This window comes from Lagopus muta, chromosome 4, assembly GCF_023343835.1.
Source record: "Lagopus muta isolate bLagMut1 chromosome 4, bLagMut1 primary, whole genome shotgun sequence".
Lineage (NCBI taxonomy): Eukaryota > Metazoa > Chordata > Aves > Galliformes > Phasianidae > Lagopus > Lagopus muta.
Genome location: NC_064436.1, coordinates 12657005 through 12674660, shown reverse-complemented (window position 1 = coordinate 12674660; position 17656 = coordinate 12657005). Strand labels below are relative to the sequence as shown.

The window sequence follows — 17656 nt, the reverse complement described above, 5'->3', positions numbered from 1 at the left end:
GCAGTTCTTGGTCTGAAGCCAGCTCAGAGCACAATCATCTTCTCTGTATTAAAAAAAATAAGGCAACTAATATTACAAATACCGAATTACTTAAAAATACAAAGCAATGTGCCTATTGGTAGCTCGCAATGCAGCTGATGGCTGACTGTTGTCCACGAAAACCCCAACACATTTCTGATTTTCATCTTCTTTCCCAGTGGCATAAACAGAAGCCACAAGGGTTTTACACACGATTTATAACCTTTACTCTTAGTAAACTAAGTTTCAGGCTACTTTAATTTAAGACACCTGTCCATAATTACTCAATGTAAACCAACACAGACAGAGACTTAGATTTCAGCTCAGTGGGAGCCGCTTATTTCACGTTAAAGCAAGACAGATCAGGATTCACTTGCAGGATTTTCAGATGGTTTTTGTTATTAGTTACCACTGTCAAGACACAAAAAGAGAAGAATCCAAAAGTTCAGCCAATTACTTCTAGGGCTGAGTAGCAGCCAGCAGAAATAGTTGTTGCCGGGTTCAGCGAAGGTTTGCCAAATGATGTTAGCATGAGCAGGGAAAACTGCCTTTCTTGGCTTCTATCTGCTGAAGGTTGCAGTCACCGAATTGGGACTAAGGATGGATCCAGAAGGAACAATCGGGGGCTAAATTTAGGACTCCTCCTACCAGCAACCATCTGCTAGGACAGAGGCTGAGTTGGTACGGTTACCAAGATAGGAAAAAAGAGGAAAGCAAGCTCCAACTGGCACTGAACATGAAAGCATGTAGCTGGCTACCTCTGCTGCATCACAGATACAAGCAAGGTGCAGCAGTGCGGCAGGCCCACCTCAGTGAACTGCAGCCAGTATTAACATGCGTGCAGGGAAGAACAGCAACCTGGGACAGAAAAGACCATAAGGCACAAGACCAGGTTTGGATAAGTCAAAATTAACATGCTGAGACTTAACCAGCATCTGAAAATTAATGCCAGTTTAGAGTTAGTTCAGGAACTGAGCAGTAGATTCCGGATACATCTCAAGCCAGAACAAATGCAAACACTGCTGATTCTGACAGTCACCAAGCTAAACACAATCTCCAGTTTTTGCTTGCTGTTCCAGAAAGCACAAAGAACCAAGTAGAGGTGATCACCACCTTGCCCGAATGTTTAATGTGACCGTGTGCTAAAACCAAGCATTTACAGTTCGGCATCCCTTCTTCTAATCTGTGAGTGCCTGTACCAAAACACTTCTGATCATCATGTGGGAACTGAATCGGTAGCCTGAAATTGCAGACACAGTGACTGTGCTGTGATGGAATGGCAATCTATTTTAGTAAACAGAATTTTTATTCAAATGCCCTGCTTAGAAGGTTAAATGCCTGGGCCTCCTAATTACTAACTCCAACTCCAATAAAGACTTGATGTGCAGTCTTATCTAACAACTTGGTCTCTCATCTCACTCATCCAGCCCAACATACTTTGCAGGATGTTGAAATAGCAGCATCTAAAACGCTGTACACACTTCAGACGTTTTCAAAACACTTTGTAGGCTAAGAGATTTGTTTGTTTATTTAAGGTTAATCCCATACTTGCTCATTTTGAACTGTACATATTTTACATGACAAAAGAAACAATGTTACAAATAAACACAGGAAAACACTAGCAAGAATTTCAAACAGGTTATGCTTAGGCTGATCCTAAGCAGACAATGATTTTCCCGATGACATTTCCTACGCACAGCTCCTTCCACTGTTTTGTTTTGTGTTGTTTATCATTTTGTTTTTGTGGATATCCTATGTAAGAACATTTGCTGACACCACCAAGTTTTCAACTCCCTATCGCATAAAGTACAACAGGAGTGTTCCTGTATGCCTTAATCCAAAGAGGAGCAATAGTCCAGAAGTTATCAACATTTGTGAAGTGACTGACAGAAAACAAGACCAACAGATTTAAGCAAAGAATGTGTGAGGGAAACAACACAACACTGAAATTCGCCCAGTAGCACTCACTAAATGAGAACTATCACATCAGTGTGGTAACATTCTATAAAACGTCCATGGGAACAGATGAGAGTTATCCAAGAGTGCTGAGGGAACTGGTGGAGGCGATAGCCAAGCCGCTTTCCATTATCTATCAGTGTTCCTGGTCAGCAAGAGAGGTCCCAGAAGACTGGAGAATTGCCAACGGGACTCCCATCTACAAGAAGGGTCATAAAGAGGATCTGGGGAACTACAGCCTGACCTTGGTGCCAGGGAAGGTTATGGAGCAGATAGTCTCAGGAGAAATCACACAGCACGTGTGGGACAAGTGGGGGATCAGGTCTAGTCAGCATGGGTTCGCAAAGGGCAGGTCCTGCATGACCAACCTGATCTCCTTGGATGATCTAGTGACCTGTCTGGTGGATGAGGGAAAAGCTTTTGATGTAGTCTGCCTAGACTTCAGCAAAGCCTTCAACACTGTCTCCTACAGTATTCTCCTGCAGAATCTGGCAGCTCGTGGCTCGGACAGGAACACTCCTTTCTGGGTAAAGAACTGGCTGGAGAGATGGGATCAGAGAGTGGTGGTGAATTGAGCTAAATCCAGTAACAAAAGGCGTTATCCAGAGATTGGAACTGGAGCCTGTCCTCTTCAATGTCTTTATTGATGACCTGAATGAGGGCTTTGAGTGCCCCCTCAGTAAGTCTGCAGATGACACCACGCTGGCTGGAAGTGTCAACCTGCCTGGGGGCAGCAAGGCCCTACAGAGGGATCTGGACAGGCTGCATTACTGGGCTCAAGCCAAGGGGATGAGGTTCAACAAGACCAAGTGCCAGGTCCTGCACTTTGGCCACAGAAATCCCAGGTAACGTTACAGGGTTGGGGTGGAGTGGCTGAAAGACTGTGTAGAGGAAACAGACCTGGGAATATTAGTCAAAGCTTCGCTGAACATGAGCCAGCAGAATGCCCAAGGGGCCAAGAAGGTCGATGGCATCCTGGCTTGTATCAGAAATAGTGCTGCTAGCAGAAGCAGGGAACTCAGCACTGTTGAGGCCACAGCTCAGGTACTGTGTTCGATTTTGGGACCTTCACTGCAAGACATACATCGAAGCCTTGGTGCATGTCCAGAGAGCACGAATGGTGTTGGTTGACACAGACACGTTTTGTAATGAACTTTGGCCAGGGGACAGAGGAGTGCTTGCAGATTCTTTTTAGCATTACATTCTTCTACTTCCAATATTAGTACTAAAAGAAGCTATGAAAGAGACAGGTTGTTTAATGTCTTTTGTCAAAAGTGCAGAATGTGTTATAACACTGCAACAGCTAGTCAAGAAGTGACACAGAAATTTAAAACTACTCTAAGTATAGAGATTTAAAAGAAAATAAGACATAACAGAAGAACAGTAATATCATCATATCTAGCAGAAATGCTAAGTCACAGCCTGAACCACTGATTGAGCACCTGGTGGGAAGGCAGAGCCAACCCTGGGGAGCACAGGTGCATGTAATGTTCCTGAGTGAGCAGAAGGGGTGGAACCAGGATCCACTCCTTCCCAGACATCATTTAAGGGTTGGCAGTGAAGGTAAGGCTGGCTTGCTGGAGATCTCTTTGTCTTTGTAGACTTCCAAAGGTAAGCAGCTGTTTTCCTTAATTTCTGTATCTCTAGCTGTTTCATTTGGGCTTGTCCTCATTTGCTGTAGCCAAAGATTTTGCCACCCTGCTATTATTGTAGCACTTTTCATCATGTTACAGAGTTACACCACACAGCAAAAACTTTTAAAGAGCAAGTTGAAGATAAGTGTTTTGTTTTGTTACAGAAAAGCTTCCTTACAGGAAAAAAGACAACCAAGCAGTTGAACTGACAAAGCTTTAGGAAAGTAACTGAGCTTGTTAATTATAATAGGTCTCTTCTACAGAGAGCATACAACCTGGTATTTTAACAGGAAAGCAACACTGACAACACAAAATTATTCTACCTTGTTCTCAAAGCACTGATGTGTTCCAAACTTGTATTTCAACAAGTTTTTTCTCTAGTCCCTGGTGACCTGGCAAGCTGTTCCCTACTCCTGTTTGCAAGCTGATGCTTTTTCTTTATTGATTTTAAAAGTATTTCTTTTTTCCATTGTACCTGTATTCCATTATTTTTAATGTTTTTAAAGCATGCAAGCTATTACATCAGCTGGCAAAGCTACAGGTTACAACAAACAACAACAAGGTGATCTCTCTCTGCTTTGAGACTTGATGTATTACAGCTTTTTTTTTTTTTAAAAAAGGCTGAAATGCTACAGGCTTCAATCACTCCATGTGCTTATTTGCCACTTCTGAGCCCTAATTTAGCCTAATGGGGAAAGAGAGAAATTTCACTATTAAAAAGCTCTTAATAGCAACAGGCTGACTGAGGGTACCACACCACAAGCTCTACAACCTTCTCCAAGGCCAAGCTCTGATACACAGCTCTACTCAGTTTTGTCCTGGTTGCTTAAGCCTTCTTGCCAAGTTAAACAGAACATTCTTTTCCCTCTTCAAGGACACAGAGTCCCAAGCAACAGGTGAACATATAAAAGCTGAAGAGAATTAAGGGATACAGCAACAATCAGATGAGCTGAGACAGTAGAGTTAAAAACCCCTTGACCTACCTAATGACCTGATAACTTCTACCTGCCCAATCCTGTAAGCTAGAAAGACAGCTGCAAGGAACAACAATAAATTTAATCAAAGATGCAGGCAGTAGTAAAACCACATCAGTTTAAGAAGACTGATTTTTTTTTTTATTTTTTTTTTTTTTCCATCTGTGCAATGCTATTCTTCCCCGCCTTTGCTTCTTTCTAATAGATGACAACCTGAGGATTACGAACTTCCCACCTAGTCTTGGCTTGTTATGGTCACGCTGCTTTTGAGTGTCTGGCTATTTTCTCTCAATTTTTGCTCATGAAAGGTGAGCAAATACGCAGGAGGCAAAAGATGATGCAGGAGGAAACAAAAAACAGAGTAGAAGGCATTCACACAAGAACAGGACAGTGGTGGGAAACTCAGTCCATAGCTGCAAGTAGCTATGGGGGAAGTAAAAACATGCAGCATTCATTTTTGTCTGCCAGGAATTATGGAAAATATCTGTCTAGAAAAATAATTTGAGAACGGCATAAACCCAACCACACTTTATATTCAGTTTGAATATCCTCTTTGCTGGAGGGATGCTTTTCCAGGCACTTTGGCTATGTAGCATGGGGTGTTTCACTTGCAGCACCTGCAGCTGTTTTCTCATCCAGCACAGTCACAATTGCATGACCTTCATGGAGCTGCTGGGATAGAGTGCCTGTGCCAACCTTTGTTCTCACACGGCGAAGTATCGTGGTTTTGTTTTATGCTGTCAGAGAAGATGGGTTTGGTTTAGCAACAGGATAGATTTTTGGGTACCAATCAAAGCTGACCTATGTTAATGGTCTCTAAACAGTAGTTTTCAGCTCTTCTGTGCATAATGTGCCCGTGCCAGTCTGATTGGGTATTTTATATTCATTCAAGATTTCAGGAAAGCACTCAATTGCTCAAAATATCTGTATTCCTTGCCTCCGTACAAAGTTCACAAGAATGATCAACACAATGTGTGATAACATGTCTGTAACAGCTGTCATAAGGAAAAAAAAAGCATGTCAGACCTGCAAACTCAGAAGTAGCATTAGAGACTCTCTAAGCCTCAGATGTGAAGGGGAACTCCATCAAACATCCGGAAGTCATAAAAATCCCCCTGAATGTAAAACAGAGCACAGAAGTCAAACTGAGCAGAGTAGGTAATTAATGCAGTGTCAAAAACCAGCCAGGAAGGAGAGGAAAAGGGAAGCACTGAGATGTAGTTCTTGTATGACACTGCGAAACAGGTTTCCAAATGCTACTCTTAAGAGCGAGGGTGCAGCATCCAGCATGCCACTCCTGCTGCTGCAAGTCCCAAAGAAAGAGCACTACAAAGCAGGGCATCACCTCTCTCTGCCTCTGTATCAAACTTCAGCACGCATCACAAAAGGAGATCTGCCTCTCTGGAAGCTCTGAGGTTCATTTTAGACTGATTTGAGAGTCACAATTTTTGCTTATCAAACCACACAGTATATTTGCATTACAGAGCTAACAAGTACAATACCATTTCAGGAATGGAAAACAATGGCAGCCTTAGCAGATGTGCAGCCTTTGCAGTGAATCTGGTTTTTCACTATTTAATTGCAAGCAGGTGTTCTGACTTTACAAACTGTAGAACAGTGAAGTCTCCTTAAAATGAAAAAAAAAAATCCCTAAAATCCAGTATATTCAATTTCCAAAAGGTTTATCATTAAATTCAGTAAATGGAGTTGATCTACCAGACAGCTTTTGTAAGAATTCTAAACTGCTCCACTTCCTTCTTTGTGTCCTGAAGACTAGAAATTACAGTAGACACCAGTATTCTCTAATGACCACCCACAGTTTATCTAAAGCTGAAGACTGACGTTTCCACAAATTTTCACAAGATAGAATCACTTCAGTCAAGAACAACCTGTTGCATCTCTTATCATTGATAAAATTCCTGTATTTTATGAAATGTGCTTGTGTTGACTAGCACAGTGCTGTAGTTGGAATAGAGTGGAAAAAACAGTGGAACACGTGTGAGACAAAGAAAGTAAAGGAGTTAGTAATGCAAGCTGGAAAGATGATTCAAGATGACAAACTGGCATCCTCCACAGAATGAGCTTGACGCTTTTTATAGCTACTGACACAGTAATGAATGATTTACTTTGGGTGGAGCTCAATGCAATGTTCTACTTCGGGTTTTGTTGGGGGGGAGGAGTTCTTTTTTTTCTTTTTTAAGAAAGTCTTTCCCTGATCCTTCATACAAAACCGTTTTTAAAATCAGGAAAAAAAAAAGCCATCAGGTACTATGTTAGTTGCTCAGGCCCTGATGCTTTAGCAGTTCTACTAGGACCCTTTTGCAGTCTTCCCCCCTCTTCATCCTTGATAAAGGAATTCAGTTTTTGCTCAATCTTTGGCTGCTTAAAAATCTGTAATAAATGTCTGTTTCTTTGAAAGAAGCTATTAATGAGCCTTATATTAATGGTTTTTTACCTTACTTCTTTGAAGTGCACTGGAGTGCCAAAAGAACAATGTTACTGTCACAGAAAATTACTAAGATTTTGAGAGCTGGCATCCATAATGCACTCAGCTAAGTCATTTCATAAATGCAGATTATACTTTGGAAAGCTTTAAAATATGTATATATATTTAGTACTTGGAGAAAAAAAGCATTGTGATTCAAAGTAATCTGAGTAGCTGTCATGCTGTGTTATGATGCAGATTACAACAGCCTCTCCTGTAATGTAAATGATGTCCATTGTCAAACCAAAAATCTCTCCAAGACCAGCATCTGGAAGTTCAACCAAAACTACCTACTAAGAGAACATGTGAAAAGACAACAATGTTTGGTGAACACAGACATCAAATGGGGTCCAGGGTTTGGATTGGAAGTTTTTCTCCAGTCAACTTCGTCAAAAGATTTAGCCTATTCCAGTAAGTCAAGGGTGGGATTGAGAATGGCTTTATTCCCACTGCCAACAACATTTCCACTCTGCTTATCTTTTGTACAGCAAGCTTGTAAAAAAACTAGTGACTAATAACTGAGAATATCTCAGTGGAAAAAGAATCCCCTGGCTTTTTTCTTATGAAATATTCCCTAGAGCAAGCCAGCATTCTTCAGTAACAGCTGCTAGTAACTCTTTGTATTCCAAAAAACTCTTTCTACAGATAAATTTGTTTATTGTTTAGCATTCTGTCAAGAGTATAAGGAATAACCCTTCTTTAAAAAACATGAAGGAAAAAAAAAAAGAATAGTAATTAACAGTCACTAGAGTTCTGAGTAAGTTCAGCTGCCTGCAGAGACTAGCACTAAACTAGTAAGGATGACTGCTTTCTTTCTCTGTTGCACCAAATAGAGCAGCCAACAAGTCAGAAAATATCAAGGTACAGTAGGATCCATCCTGCTCTCTGTCGAAATAGATGCACAGAGAGATGAATGAGAACTGGGCAGTCAGGCAAGTTTCCCAGGCTGCTCTGGATTCTAGCGTGATTGATTGGAGTACTTGAACCCTGTGGTGCCCTTGTGGTAGCAGCTCTAGATGGTCCTGACCTTATAAAAGGCTTTATGAGACATTTCAGGTGAGACTGAGAGCTCACAGGTGGCCTCATCCCTACCCAATTTTGCCTGGGCTTCCCCTGAACGAGTATTGCCTAAGGACCATGACTTGAAAGGCTCCTGGGAACACGTCTCTATTTTCCCAGCTTCTCTCTTTTCCTCTTATTAGCCTTTCACAAAATTGATGCAGTTGAACCCATGCTGAGTTCTCCTCTGATTTGAGCTTACATCCAGGAAGAGTGAGGCCAGGCTTGCAGGCATGGGAAATAACTGTGGGCACACACAGGCATCTTTCCCAAAGCCCTCCTATGACTCATTCTACTCTAACCTGAGAGGGGAATTCCATAATACACGAAGAGGCAGCTCCTGATTTTGTACACTTACAGAAAAGAGCTTCAGAAGAATCTTCAAATTTCACGCTCATGTTAAGAGTTAGACAAGCCAAGAATGAGAAAGTAAGCATGTAGCATTTATCCAGCACATTCTGCAGCTTTCAATAATTTGCCTCACAGATCTTGAGAACTCAGAACCAATCCTCTCAAGTTCTTATTTATTTCAGAATAAGCGTTCTCTGATCAGGCACTTTTCAATACAGTTTCTTTCAACAGAAGAATTACTAACTCCATCCAGAAGTTGTTTTCAAATCATTGTGATCCTCACTTGTTTGACTGAACTGAAATCCCCTGAGATGTATTAGATTTTTATTCTGAAAGGCTTGTCTGTATACTGCTTGTGCTTACTGATCACTGGAAAAGTAGTTTACCTGTGCTCCCTTTAGATGATATCTAACTGTCATAAGAAATGAAAGAGACATCTATTGTTTACTCATTCTTCCAGTATTTAGTTTGAACTTGGCAATTCAAACCATGACACAGGAAATAAGACAGCTATGAGCCTGTTTTGTTTATCTTTCTATCAGATTCTTGAAAGATTTAATGCTGCAAAGATACACTTGATATGTGCCTCATACTGACGACTGGAAGCTCACCAAATGACACAGAAGATACCAACTTTTATTTTTCTACTAAAAGCAGTGTAGTCCTGTACTGACAAAATCAGTTATTTAAGTTTATGTGGAATAGATGCTTTCTTACAACCATGGAGACAAACAGGAAGGTCACAAAGAGGGGATGTGCAGTGCTGTTATTGTTGTCCCAGGAGGTACTGACAGCGCCTATGGTCAGAGGGAGCGGTGGCAGTATCTGCTTATCTTGCAAGATGTAACCCAGAGTGAGCAGCATCAAAGCCATTGGCAGTGCTGACTGTCAGACAGGAAATAAAATGTACTCAGTCACTGAAGTTACTCACACCTAAAGATCCTCACAACGTTTCTGGTAAGCTGCTGCTTTTCAAGAGAAATAGGGAAAGCGTGGTTCTGAATAAAACTAAGAGAAGGAAGTGCAGGTGTTCTCTATGCAGTCAGTTCATTTCACACAAACTTAAGAATGCTGGGTTCATACATTCTGTGTATTACAGCCCAATCAGATAAGTTTACTGTGTCTGCTTTTGGTAATTAGTATGCTTCAAAAGACTAAACTTTCCAAAATAAATCACACTTGACTGTTTCCTAAGATGCAGTCTTAAGCTCTTGAAATGCCCTACTTTATTTTCACATTCTCTACATCACAGCAAGCCAGACTTAGTTTAGAAAACATAGTTAATGTACAATGGGTGTATCCAGACCACTTCTTGAGCCCGTTTTTCAGAGAGAGTATCTCATTCAGTTTCCTGACAGTGAAAGAATCGGGTTCCTCAGCACAGTTAGATGCTGATCCTTCCTTCTGAAAGCACAAGGAGAACCACCATGCAAACCACCAGTGTTTTAATTGGTTGTTTGCCTTCAGTATCTACTGAACACCTGAGACTGCATTACCAGCAGGAGAGGAAGATGACTTAGTTTCAAACTGTCAAACAAGGCTTTCTAAGAGGGGAGACTTACTGAAATGCATAAGCAAGTTTAGCACACAAAGCTAAGTCCCTCCTGCACAGGATATTGCGCTGCTGTTATCAGTACAGAACTGTGCAAGAGTCAGGGGACTCAAAAGTTAGAGCTTTCCCTTGTGTATGTATGAAACTGAGGTTGTGGGGCAATTCCTAGAGTATCTGAGAAGTACAAGCAAAGGAGGATGATTCCACCCTACCTTTCTTGGTCAAGTTTAGACACTTTTCTTTTTTTTTACTTTGTACTGCATGTTAAGAAGCATGGGTTCTTACACATTTGAATCACGTTCAAATGGCAGGTTAAAAACCATCCTTAAGGAACACCTGATCTGCAAGAACTGAACATTAACTGGACAGCAAACAGGAGTTACAAAGTGAAACATGATAAAGCATTTTCAACCTTTTCTTTTTGCTGCAGCACATCAAACAGAGAAAGACAGAGAAGGAAATTCCTTTATTTGCATCTGACAGGTTACCTCAGTTTTGAGGACCCCCATTATATCCAGACAGCTGCACTGCCCCCACCACTGGCCTAATCCTTCACAGCTTACTTTAAGAAAACATCTTGGAAGTTGTGGTTCTCTGCTTTCAGATGTTTTCTGTGACGTTGGAGACGCAGAACACTTTTGAAAACGCAGTATCACACTGCTGTGTTAGTTGTTCACTTGAATAATGGCTACAGTCATCCCAGTAGATATTTAAAAGGAAACTACAGCGCTATATCTTAAATGGAAGAAATTACATTACTACTGGACTACAGTAACAAGATGCATTAACGTGGACACCAAACCACTGCACAGCTACTATTTATGCATAGTATATACAGATATATAAAATACATGAACACATTCAAGAAGGGCAAAAGGAAAAAAAATCGTCATGTTTCCAGAGGCCAAGCACAGAGCTGGTAGCAGCGCTGTCCCCACAGAACCGTAAGCCCTGTGATTCCAGAGCAAACTGAAAACTGTAACTAAAGCGTCGTTTCAGCAGCTTCCCCACCGACACCAGGCGCACACGTGACACCTTTCTTTATTTTCAGAGGCAATTCCCAAGCCGCTCGGCTCGGCAACGCACCGGTACAACGCCAATGCACTCCTCCCGGCAGATTAACACCTTAGTTCACTCCGGGCCCCGCTCCGACAAAGATATAAACCAGGGCCCGGCCAAGACAGCTCGGCGCCGGCGTTCCCCCGCCCTCCTCACTCACTTTTGGTGGCGGCGATCAGGTTTTTCCCATCCTTGAGCAAATCCTTGATAAACTTATTGGTCTTCTCCAGCTCGGCCTCGTGGGCTCGCACCCGCTCCCTGAACCAGGGGCTATCCAGGTAGCAGTCGCTGAACTCCAGAGGCTGCAGCCCCATGGCTGCGTTCCTCCTCGCGGCGACCTCCGCAGCGATCAGCGCGCGCCCCGCTGCACGGCGGCCACAAAGAGCTCAGGGCTGGGCAGGGGAGGCGGCCCGCTCCCGGCAGCCCCGCCGCCGAGCCCCGCCCGGCCGAACTGGCGGACCGCCTCTCAGCGCCGGGCGGCAGGGCCGCGCCAGGAGGGTGGTGAGGAAGAGCGAGCGGCGAGCTCCTCGCAGCAGCGCTTCGGGGTTATGCTTTAGAACGGAGGCTGTCGGCTGCAGGTGACTGGGCACGCAGTACGCTTCTTCGGGTTTTAGGGCAAGGAGGCTTGAAGGGGGACACAGGCTCTTAACCGAAACCTGCGGTTTTAGGGCGACCCGTTTTAGTGCCGACTGCGTCTGCTGTTAGAGCCAGCTAGTGCCCCTCACCTAGGGTCTGACCCTATCCTGCTCACGTACCTGAGTGTGAAATTAAATGGGGGAGGTAGCTAAGCCTCACCCTTATGTCTTCGTTTAGTAAACTCATACAAAATCTGTAGGAAGAGCAAGACTTTCGGGAAGACTGTTCTATGTACTTCAGTGCTGAGCTGAAGGCAGGCCAGGAGGTGCAGAGTACGCTCAACCCCTTCAGCCAGGCGTTCCGGCTGCTACGTCACAGCGTGTGCTCTGACTGCTTTCTGAAATCATTGAACTGCCAAGTCAGTATGCTACTAAAAACTGGGCTAAGATGGACACTAAAAATCAGCCTTAAATAACAAACAATCCTTATCTCTGTTTGAATTATTGGAGCAGTGTTTGAAGAGCAAATATTTCTATGAACAGATTGTTTACTTTGTCCTGTACTCATCTTCAGGAAGAAAATTAGAATAATATTTTTCATGGTTGTTTATAGTTACTGCAATTTTCCTACTATCGTTCCACTGTAATGCTGTAAAGCAATTATGGAGTTGCTTGAATTCAAATTCAGAAAAAGACAAAAGAATAATCTTTATGTTTACATAAAGCCAATTCACTGTTACACTGGTATTCTACACTGTTCACCCAGCATTGTTATCCTGACAACACCCTGTGTTCTTAGCGACTACTGGGAGAGATTGTATTTTGCAAAACCTAACCCACCGGTTCAAACGCAATCTCATCCTGAAATGGTCAAATTGTGGGGGTAGAAATAATAACTTATTAAATTAAACAGACAAAAATGACATGTTTGAGCAAGAAAAGTAGCTACACCTTCTTTGCTAATGAATCCTGTAAGTTTTTGTATCGGTGTTTTAGAAAATTCTCCTCTTTTCTGCCATTCTCTACTCGATGTCATCAAATTTTGCAGCTTTGTTGCAGGCTCATTTAAAAGACTAGTGTAGCTTGAGTATGTGAACCTTTAGCAACATCCTGTCTATATACCGTACCATCTTTGCTTTGGTTATTTTCTGTTGTTAACCATTGCAAGCATGGTTTCATACTTCAAGTTATTTTACACAACAGGCTTATGCTAGCAAGGTATCTGGTTTCAATTCACCTTATGTTCTTGCATATAGATACCTGTTGTTCGTAGATATCCTGATTTTCGTGTAATTCAGTGTTCTGATGTGTTTTCCTCCGACTAGTCATGCTTCTAATCTGCAATGGAAGGATGGATTACAGGTTAGTAAGCTTAACTCAGTCTTACTGGCATTTTATTTGCAGCTGTGCTTAGTTGTTGAAAACACTGAAGAAAACACTATTAGCAGCAACATCCTTCAAAGGTATTGTAGTTTTGTCTCCTGCCTATGTGCTTCTACCTGAGGAGAAAAATCTTTACATGGGTTAGAATTTAGTTTCATTTCAGCTCCACCCTTTTTTTTTTTATCTTAGCTTTATGCAAACATATTCTGTGACCATTTTTTTTTCCCTTAAAAAGTACAATATGGGTATGAACTTAGGAAAACCCTACCTAGCCTTTGAACTGAACTGACTTTTTCCCATTGCAAAGATTTTACACTGCCAGTTCTTGGTAATCTTCACCCATTAATGTAACTGCATGAAATATCAATTTATATTGGGTTAAATTAGCACACAGCAGTACTTAATTTACACTTAGAAATAAGTGCTGTAAAATATAGTGTCCATCTGGCATTTTCTCCGATCTAGAAATATGGTTTTAGATGATGATGGAGCTGCTAAGATACTGGCCCATTACAGCTTTTGGGAGAGTCCCACTCTTACAACACTTCATTGTCCATGGGTGATAATTAACAGTGCTTCCTGTTTTCTCTTTCCTGCCATGTTCTGCAGGTATTAATGATTTCCCTCTCGCACTAAGGTCATCTTACAACTGGGAAGCATAATTAAGCTAAATTAGAGAAGCTTGTTCTCCATCTGCAATTCATTTGAAGTTCATAGTTTTGTTGCTTTTTGTTCTTTTCCCTTCAGAATGGAAGGATGGGCTGAGTGCCTGTTTATACCAGTTGACTTAGATATTAGGTCCTGCTTTACAGCTCAGTTTAGATATATTTTATTATCCTCTGACGCTAATATTTGCACATCCTCTTGGAATTCATTTACCCTAAGCACTTTATCAGTTCTTGGAATTTGTTCACCCTAAGCAGTTTTTTTGCGGTTTTCTGGCATGTTTGTTCTCTGTGGGAAGCTGGTGGCAGTGTCATTCAGGTTACCTGTTCTCAGTGCTTTCCTTTGGGTCCCTTCACTCTGAAAGTTCGTTGACTCACCTCCTCCTCCCCTGTGATATTGCAGAACAGTATTATGTTTACTATGGATTATAGTTTTAACTGTTTCTGTGTTTCTTTCAGAGTAACTTTTTTCTCCATTTGTACTATTTTTCACCTTGTTCAAAATGCTGGCTTGGCATTTTTGTATGGTGATTATTTTTTTCTCCAAAATGAATGCATCTGCAGCAGCCACAGCTGTAAAACCCTGGGTGAGCTGCATTTGTGCTTTTCAGAAGCGAAGCAATAATGAACAGCTTCTAAACACTTTGTAATTACTGAACAATGGCATAGCCTGTTCTTGTCTCAAAAGTAGGACAAGACTGAATGAACGCTGCCTTTTTTTGGAAGAGAGCTGCACTCCAGGGTTAATCCCAGGAGGAGGCAGCCTGCCATGTTCTGTGGTGGAAGAAGATAAGCAGCGTCATTGGCATGGGAGGAGGCAAGGTGAGGCACTGAGGAGTGGGAACAAAGGTCTGGATTTTGCTGCTCGTGATCTGTGTTGATACAGAGCAGAGTCAAAGGCTGAGGCAACTCAAGTTTGTTTGTATCTTAAAGTGGTATGAATTTCCTCCTCAGATGTCATTGTCCAGGCTTATCAGCAATGTAATTCATATTAAATATTACAAACACCACAACTACAGTCCAGTTATAGACAGTGCCTGCGCAACATGCTGTTCTTATATCACATCCTGTATCATTTAAGGTGATGGGAGTTCTTAAACGTAGAGCAGGTCTGAGCAGCACTGAGCAGCTGGGGACTAGATTGGCAGTGGATTTAGGCCATTTTTAGCAAGCCCTGCGTTCTTATGCCCTGAATTACCAGTTTGAAACGTCGGAAGTGGGCGGCAAAGTAACTTGAGCAATTAGAAGCACCTTTATACTACATATACATGAGTGCATATATACTACTTGTGTATATATATATATATATATATATACGGCAGAGGGAGTGGGACGAGCAGTACAGGAGCAAGGGTGAAATTTTAAGAAGGTTTTCTAACCAAGGCAGCACGTTTCACCTTAACCCGAGGCAGGAGAAGAAGCTGCAGCCTCTGACGAGGCGGAGCACGGTTCCCGCCGCCATCTCAGGAGGCGGCACCGCTCTCGCGGCGCCTGTTGCTAGGCAACGGCGCGCGCCGGCCCACGGTCCGCGCCTGTCGCTTCGCGCATGCGCCGCCGAGTCGTTCTGGGTCCTAAGATGGCGGCGGCCTGTGGTGCCTGAGGTGGGTGTTCGGGGGCTTCGGCCCGCGCGGTGCAGGTGGTGATTCTGGGAGCTCCCGGGTCGCCCGCAGTGAACGGGCTCCCTGGTTAATCTCCTTCTTTTGTGCTTGCAGCGATCTTGAGCCTCGTTCTGCACTCTCTTTCTTGCTGGGCGGGTTGCGGCCTGTGGGGCCGTGTGGGGCTCCCCGCCTGCCTGCTTGGCGTCGCTGGCCCTAGTCCTCACACCGGTTCTTCAGGCGCCTGGGTGCTCTTGCATATTCCTGTGCATCTTATCGGTGTCTGCTTCATAGATGGCTGCTGCTTTCTTAAACAAATAGGCAAGCGGTTATTGTGATTTTGTGTTCCTTGCAGTCACTCCTTATGTAATGTTTGCTCTCTTCAGCTTTAGGATATACCTGAAAATCCCGGACGCACTGTTAGGCCCTTGTGTGCAGGTAAGCCTTAAAAATGTAAGTGGTAACTGATACGGGTACAAAAATATGCGTGCTGTCTCTCATAACAAATGTTTTCTTGAGGAGAGATAACCATGTTGTCTTTTGAGCTTGTTGTCTGTGCAGGAGACATGGCTTTATGGGGTTACTGCTGTTGAAGTGAAAGAAGGTTAGCCTCAAATTCTTCGGTTGACTGGAAACTCAGTGCATGAGCTTTTGGTGTGCAGAACTACTTGCCTAAAGACATGCTAAAATATGCAATACCAAAATTATTTTTTAAAAGCTCAGAAACCTAAGCTGTTTGCAGGACCTCATGTGACACAAAAGTGATGCATGCCCAGCTTTTGGATAGTGGAAGTTCGTTTTAAAGTTGATGGAATTATCAGTGGTATAAAGATAGGAATGTTTTTGAATGCTTAGGATTTAGGAGGAGGGTCTTCAATACTTATGAAAATTTTGATGTTGTTTAGTCTGTCTGCTCTGTGTAACCTTGTCCTACAGCTTGTGTTACTTGTTTCTTTTAGGAACAGCAGTGCTTACAGCCTTCAGAATGTCCAACTCGAATGCAACGTTCCGTCGTAGTCACCGAGGTGCTCAGGAAGCTGGCAGGCGGGAGCTCATTTCTAGATCTTTGCAGAGTGCTCAGCATTGCTTGGAGGACCAGGATTATGGAACTGCATATGCTCACTATCTCCTAGTACTAAATCTAGCTCCCGAGCTGAAAACCAGTGTGAAAGTAAGTGCCCTTCGATTTCTTCTTGAGTCTGTGTGATGTGGTCTGTGCCTTTGGTTCTTTGTCTGTGGCTGATCTTCCCATTAAGTCTTGAAAATAAAAGAAGAAAAGTAATTGAGATAGCAACCTGTTTAATGAATTGCATGTGTCTATAGAAGGAAACTGATATTCTTTTTTCTTCGTGCTGTATGTGTCTACTAAGTTTAATAAAAATGGGCCGTGTTAATATTGACTTGTTCCGTAGAATAATGTACAGTAGTACGTGGATAGGCCCTTAGTATCCATTTCTGGGTGATGATACTTTGTGTGGATATTTGAAAGTTTACTTCTGTTACTTCAGGTGAGCTAACAGATTTGGGACGATAATGAGCGCTGTTGCTCCTGAAGGGAAACTTGTGTGGCCAAATCTGATGTTTTCAAGTCTCAGTTCCCCACTTCTGGTAACTATTTTCAACCTCAGTGCTGTACGTTTTGTTTTCTAGGAAACATTCCAATTTACTCTCTTTAAATGGGCAGAAGAACTGGATTCTCTAGCACGAATTCAAGATCTATTTAACTGTTATGAACAGGCACTTGAGCTGTATCCAAATGATGAAGTGATATGTAACAGTATGGGAGAACATCTTTTCAGGTTTGTAGTAGTCTATACTCAGTTTTTATGAGGTTTGAGTTTTAATATTGTATGTTAAGAAACAGTAGTCAGTTGAGATTGTATTTATTTCTTTTAAGCATAGTTTATGCTTGATTTTATATAATGCTTGCGGTTGAATGCTGTGTGCTCGTCAGCTTAAAAAGTTGAGTAACAGTGCTAAAATGTGTTGATACAGCAAAAATTAAATTGTGTTTTAAAGAGCAATTCTGCTGAAGTAAAAGCTTTAAGTAAAAACACTGCATTTAAGTATTTTTAAACTCATTTATTAAGTAATTACTAAACAAAAACAAGACTGTAACTGTTCAAATTCATCATCATAAGTGTTGTCGTTAATATAGGATTTTTTTTTTTTCCCTTCTGAGATCTCTGAACACCACTGCTTTTGCACACTGTCTTTAAATTTTGGTTTTTCTTGAGATCACGTAGGATTGGACCTTTCAAATGAGGAAGCTAGTCATGTGTCTTCATAGGACTGATTTTTTTCTTAAACAGTTCAAGCTTCTGCAGTTATTTAATACCAAAAAAATCAA

At 42.2% G+C, this 17656-nt stretch overlaps 2 protein-coding genes across 7 annotated transcripts in view; one reads left to right on the top strand and one right to left on the bottom strand.

Annotated features, from left to right (window-relative positions):
- Positions 1–11488, bottom strand: part of ARHGAP10 (Rho GTPase activating protein 10) — a 130987-nt gene extending 119499 nt beyond the window's left edge. Inside the window, exon 1 of the mRNA XM_048942635.1 lies at positions 11249–11488. Within this exon, the coding sequence (XP_048798592.1) occupies positions 11249–11402 (154 nt within the window). The 5' untranslated portion in view covers positions 11403–11488. The remainder of the gene's footprint in view (positions 1–11248) is intronic.
- Positions 11489–11575: 87 nt separating this feature from the next.
- The window catches only part of PRMT9 (protein arginine methyltransferase 9), a 21641-nt gene continuing 15560 nt past the window's right edge, over positions 11576–17656 (top strand). The window contains exons 1-4 of one of the 6 annotated variants that reach the window (XM_048942631.1): positions 11576–11666; positions 15693–15744; positions 16266–16477; positions 16957–17105. In XM_048942631.1, the coding sequence (XP_048798588.1) occupies positions 16292–16477; positions 16957–17105 (335 nt within the window). In that variant the 5' untranslated portion in view covers positions 11576–11666; positions 15693–15744; positions 16266–16291. The other 5 variants (XM_048942628.1, XM_048942629.1, XM_048942627.1 and 2 more) reach the window with 5 other exon arrangements.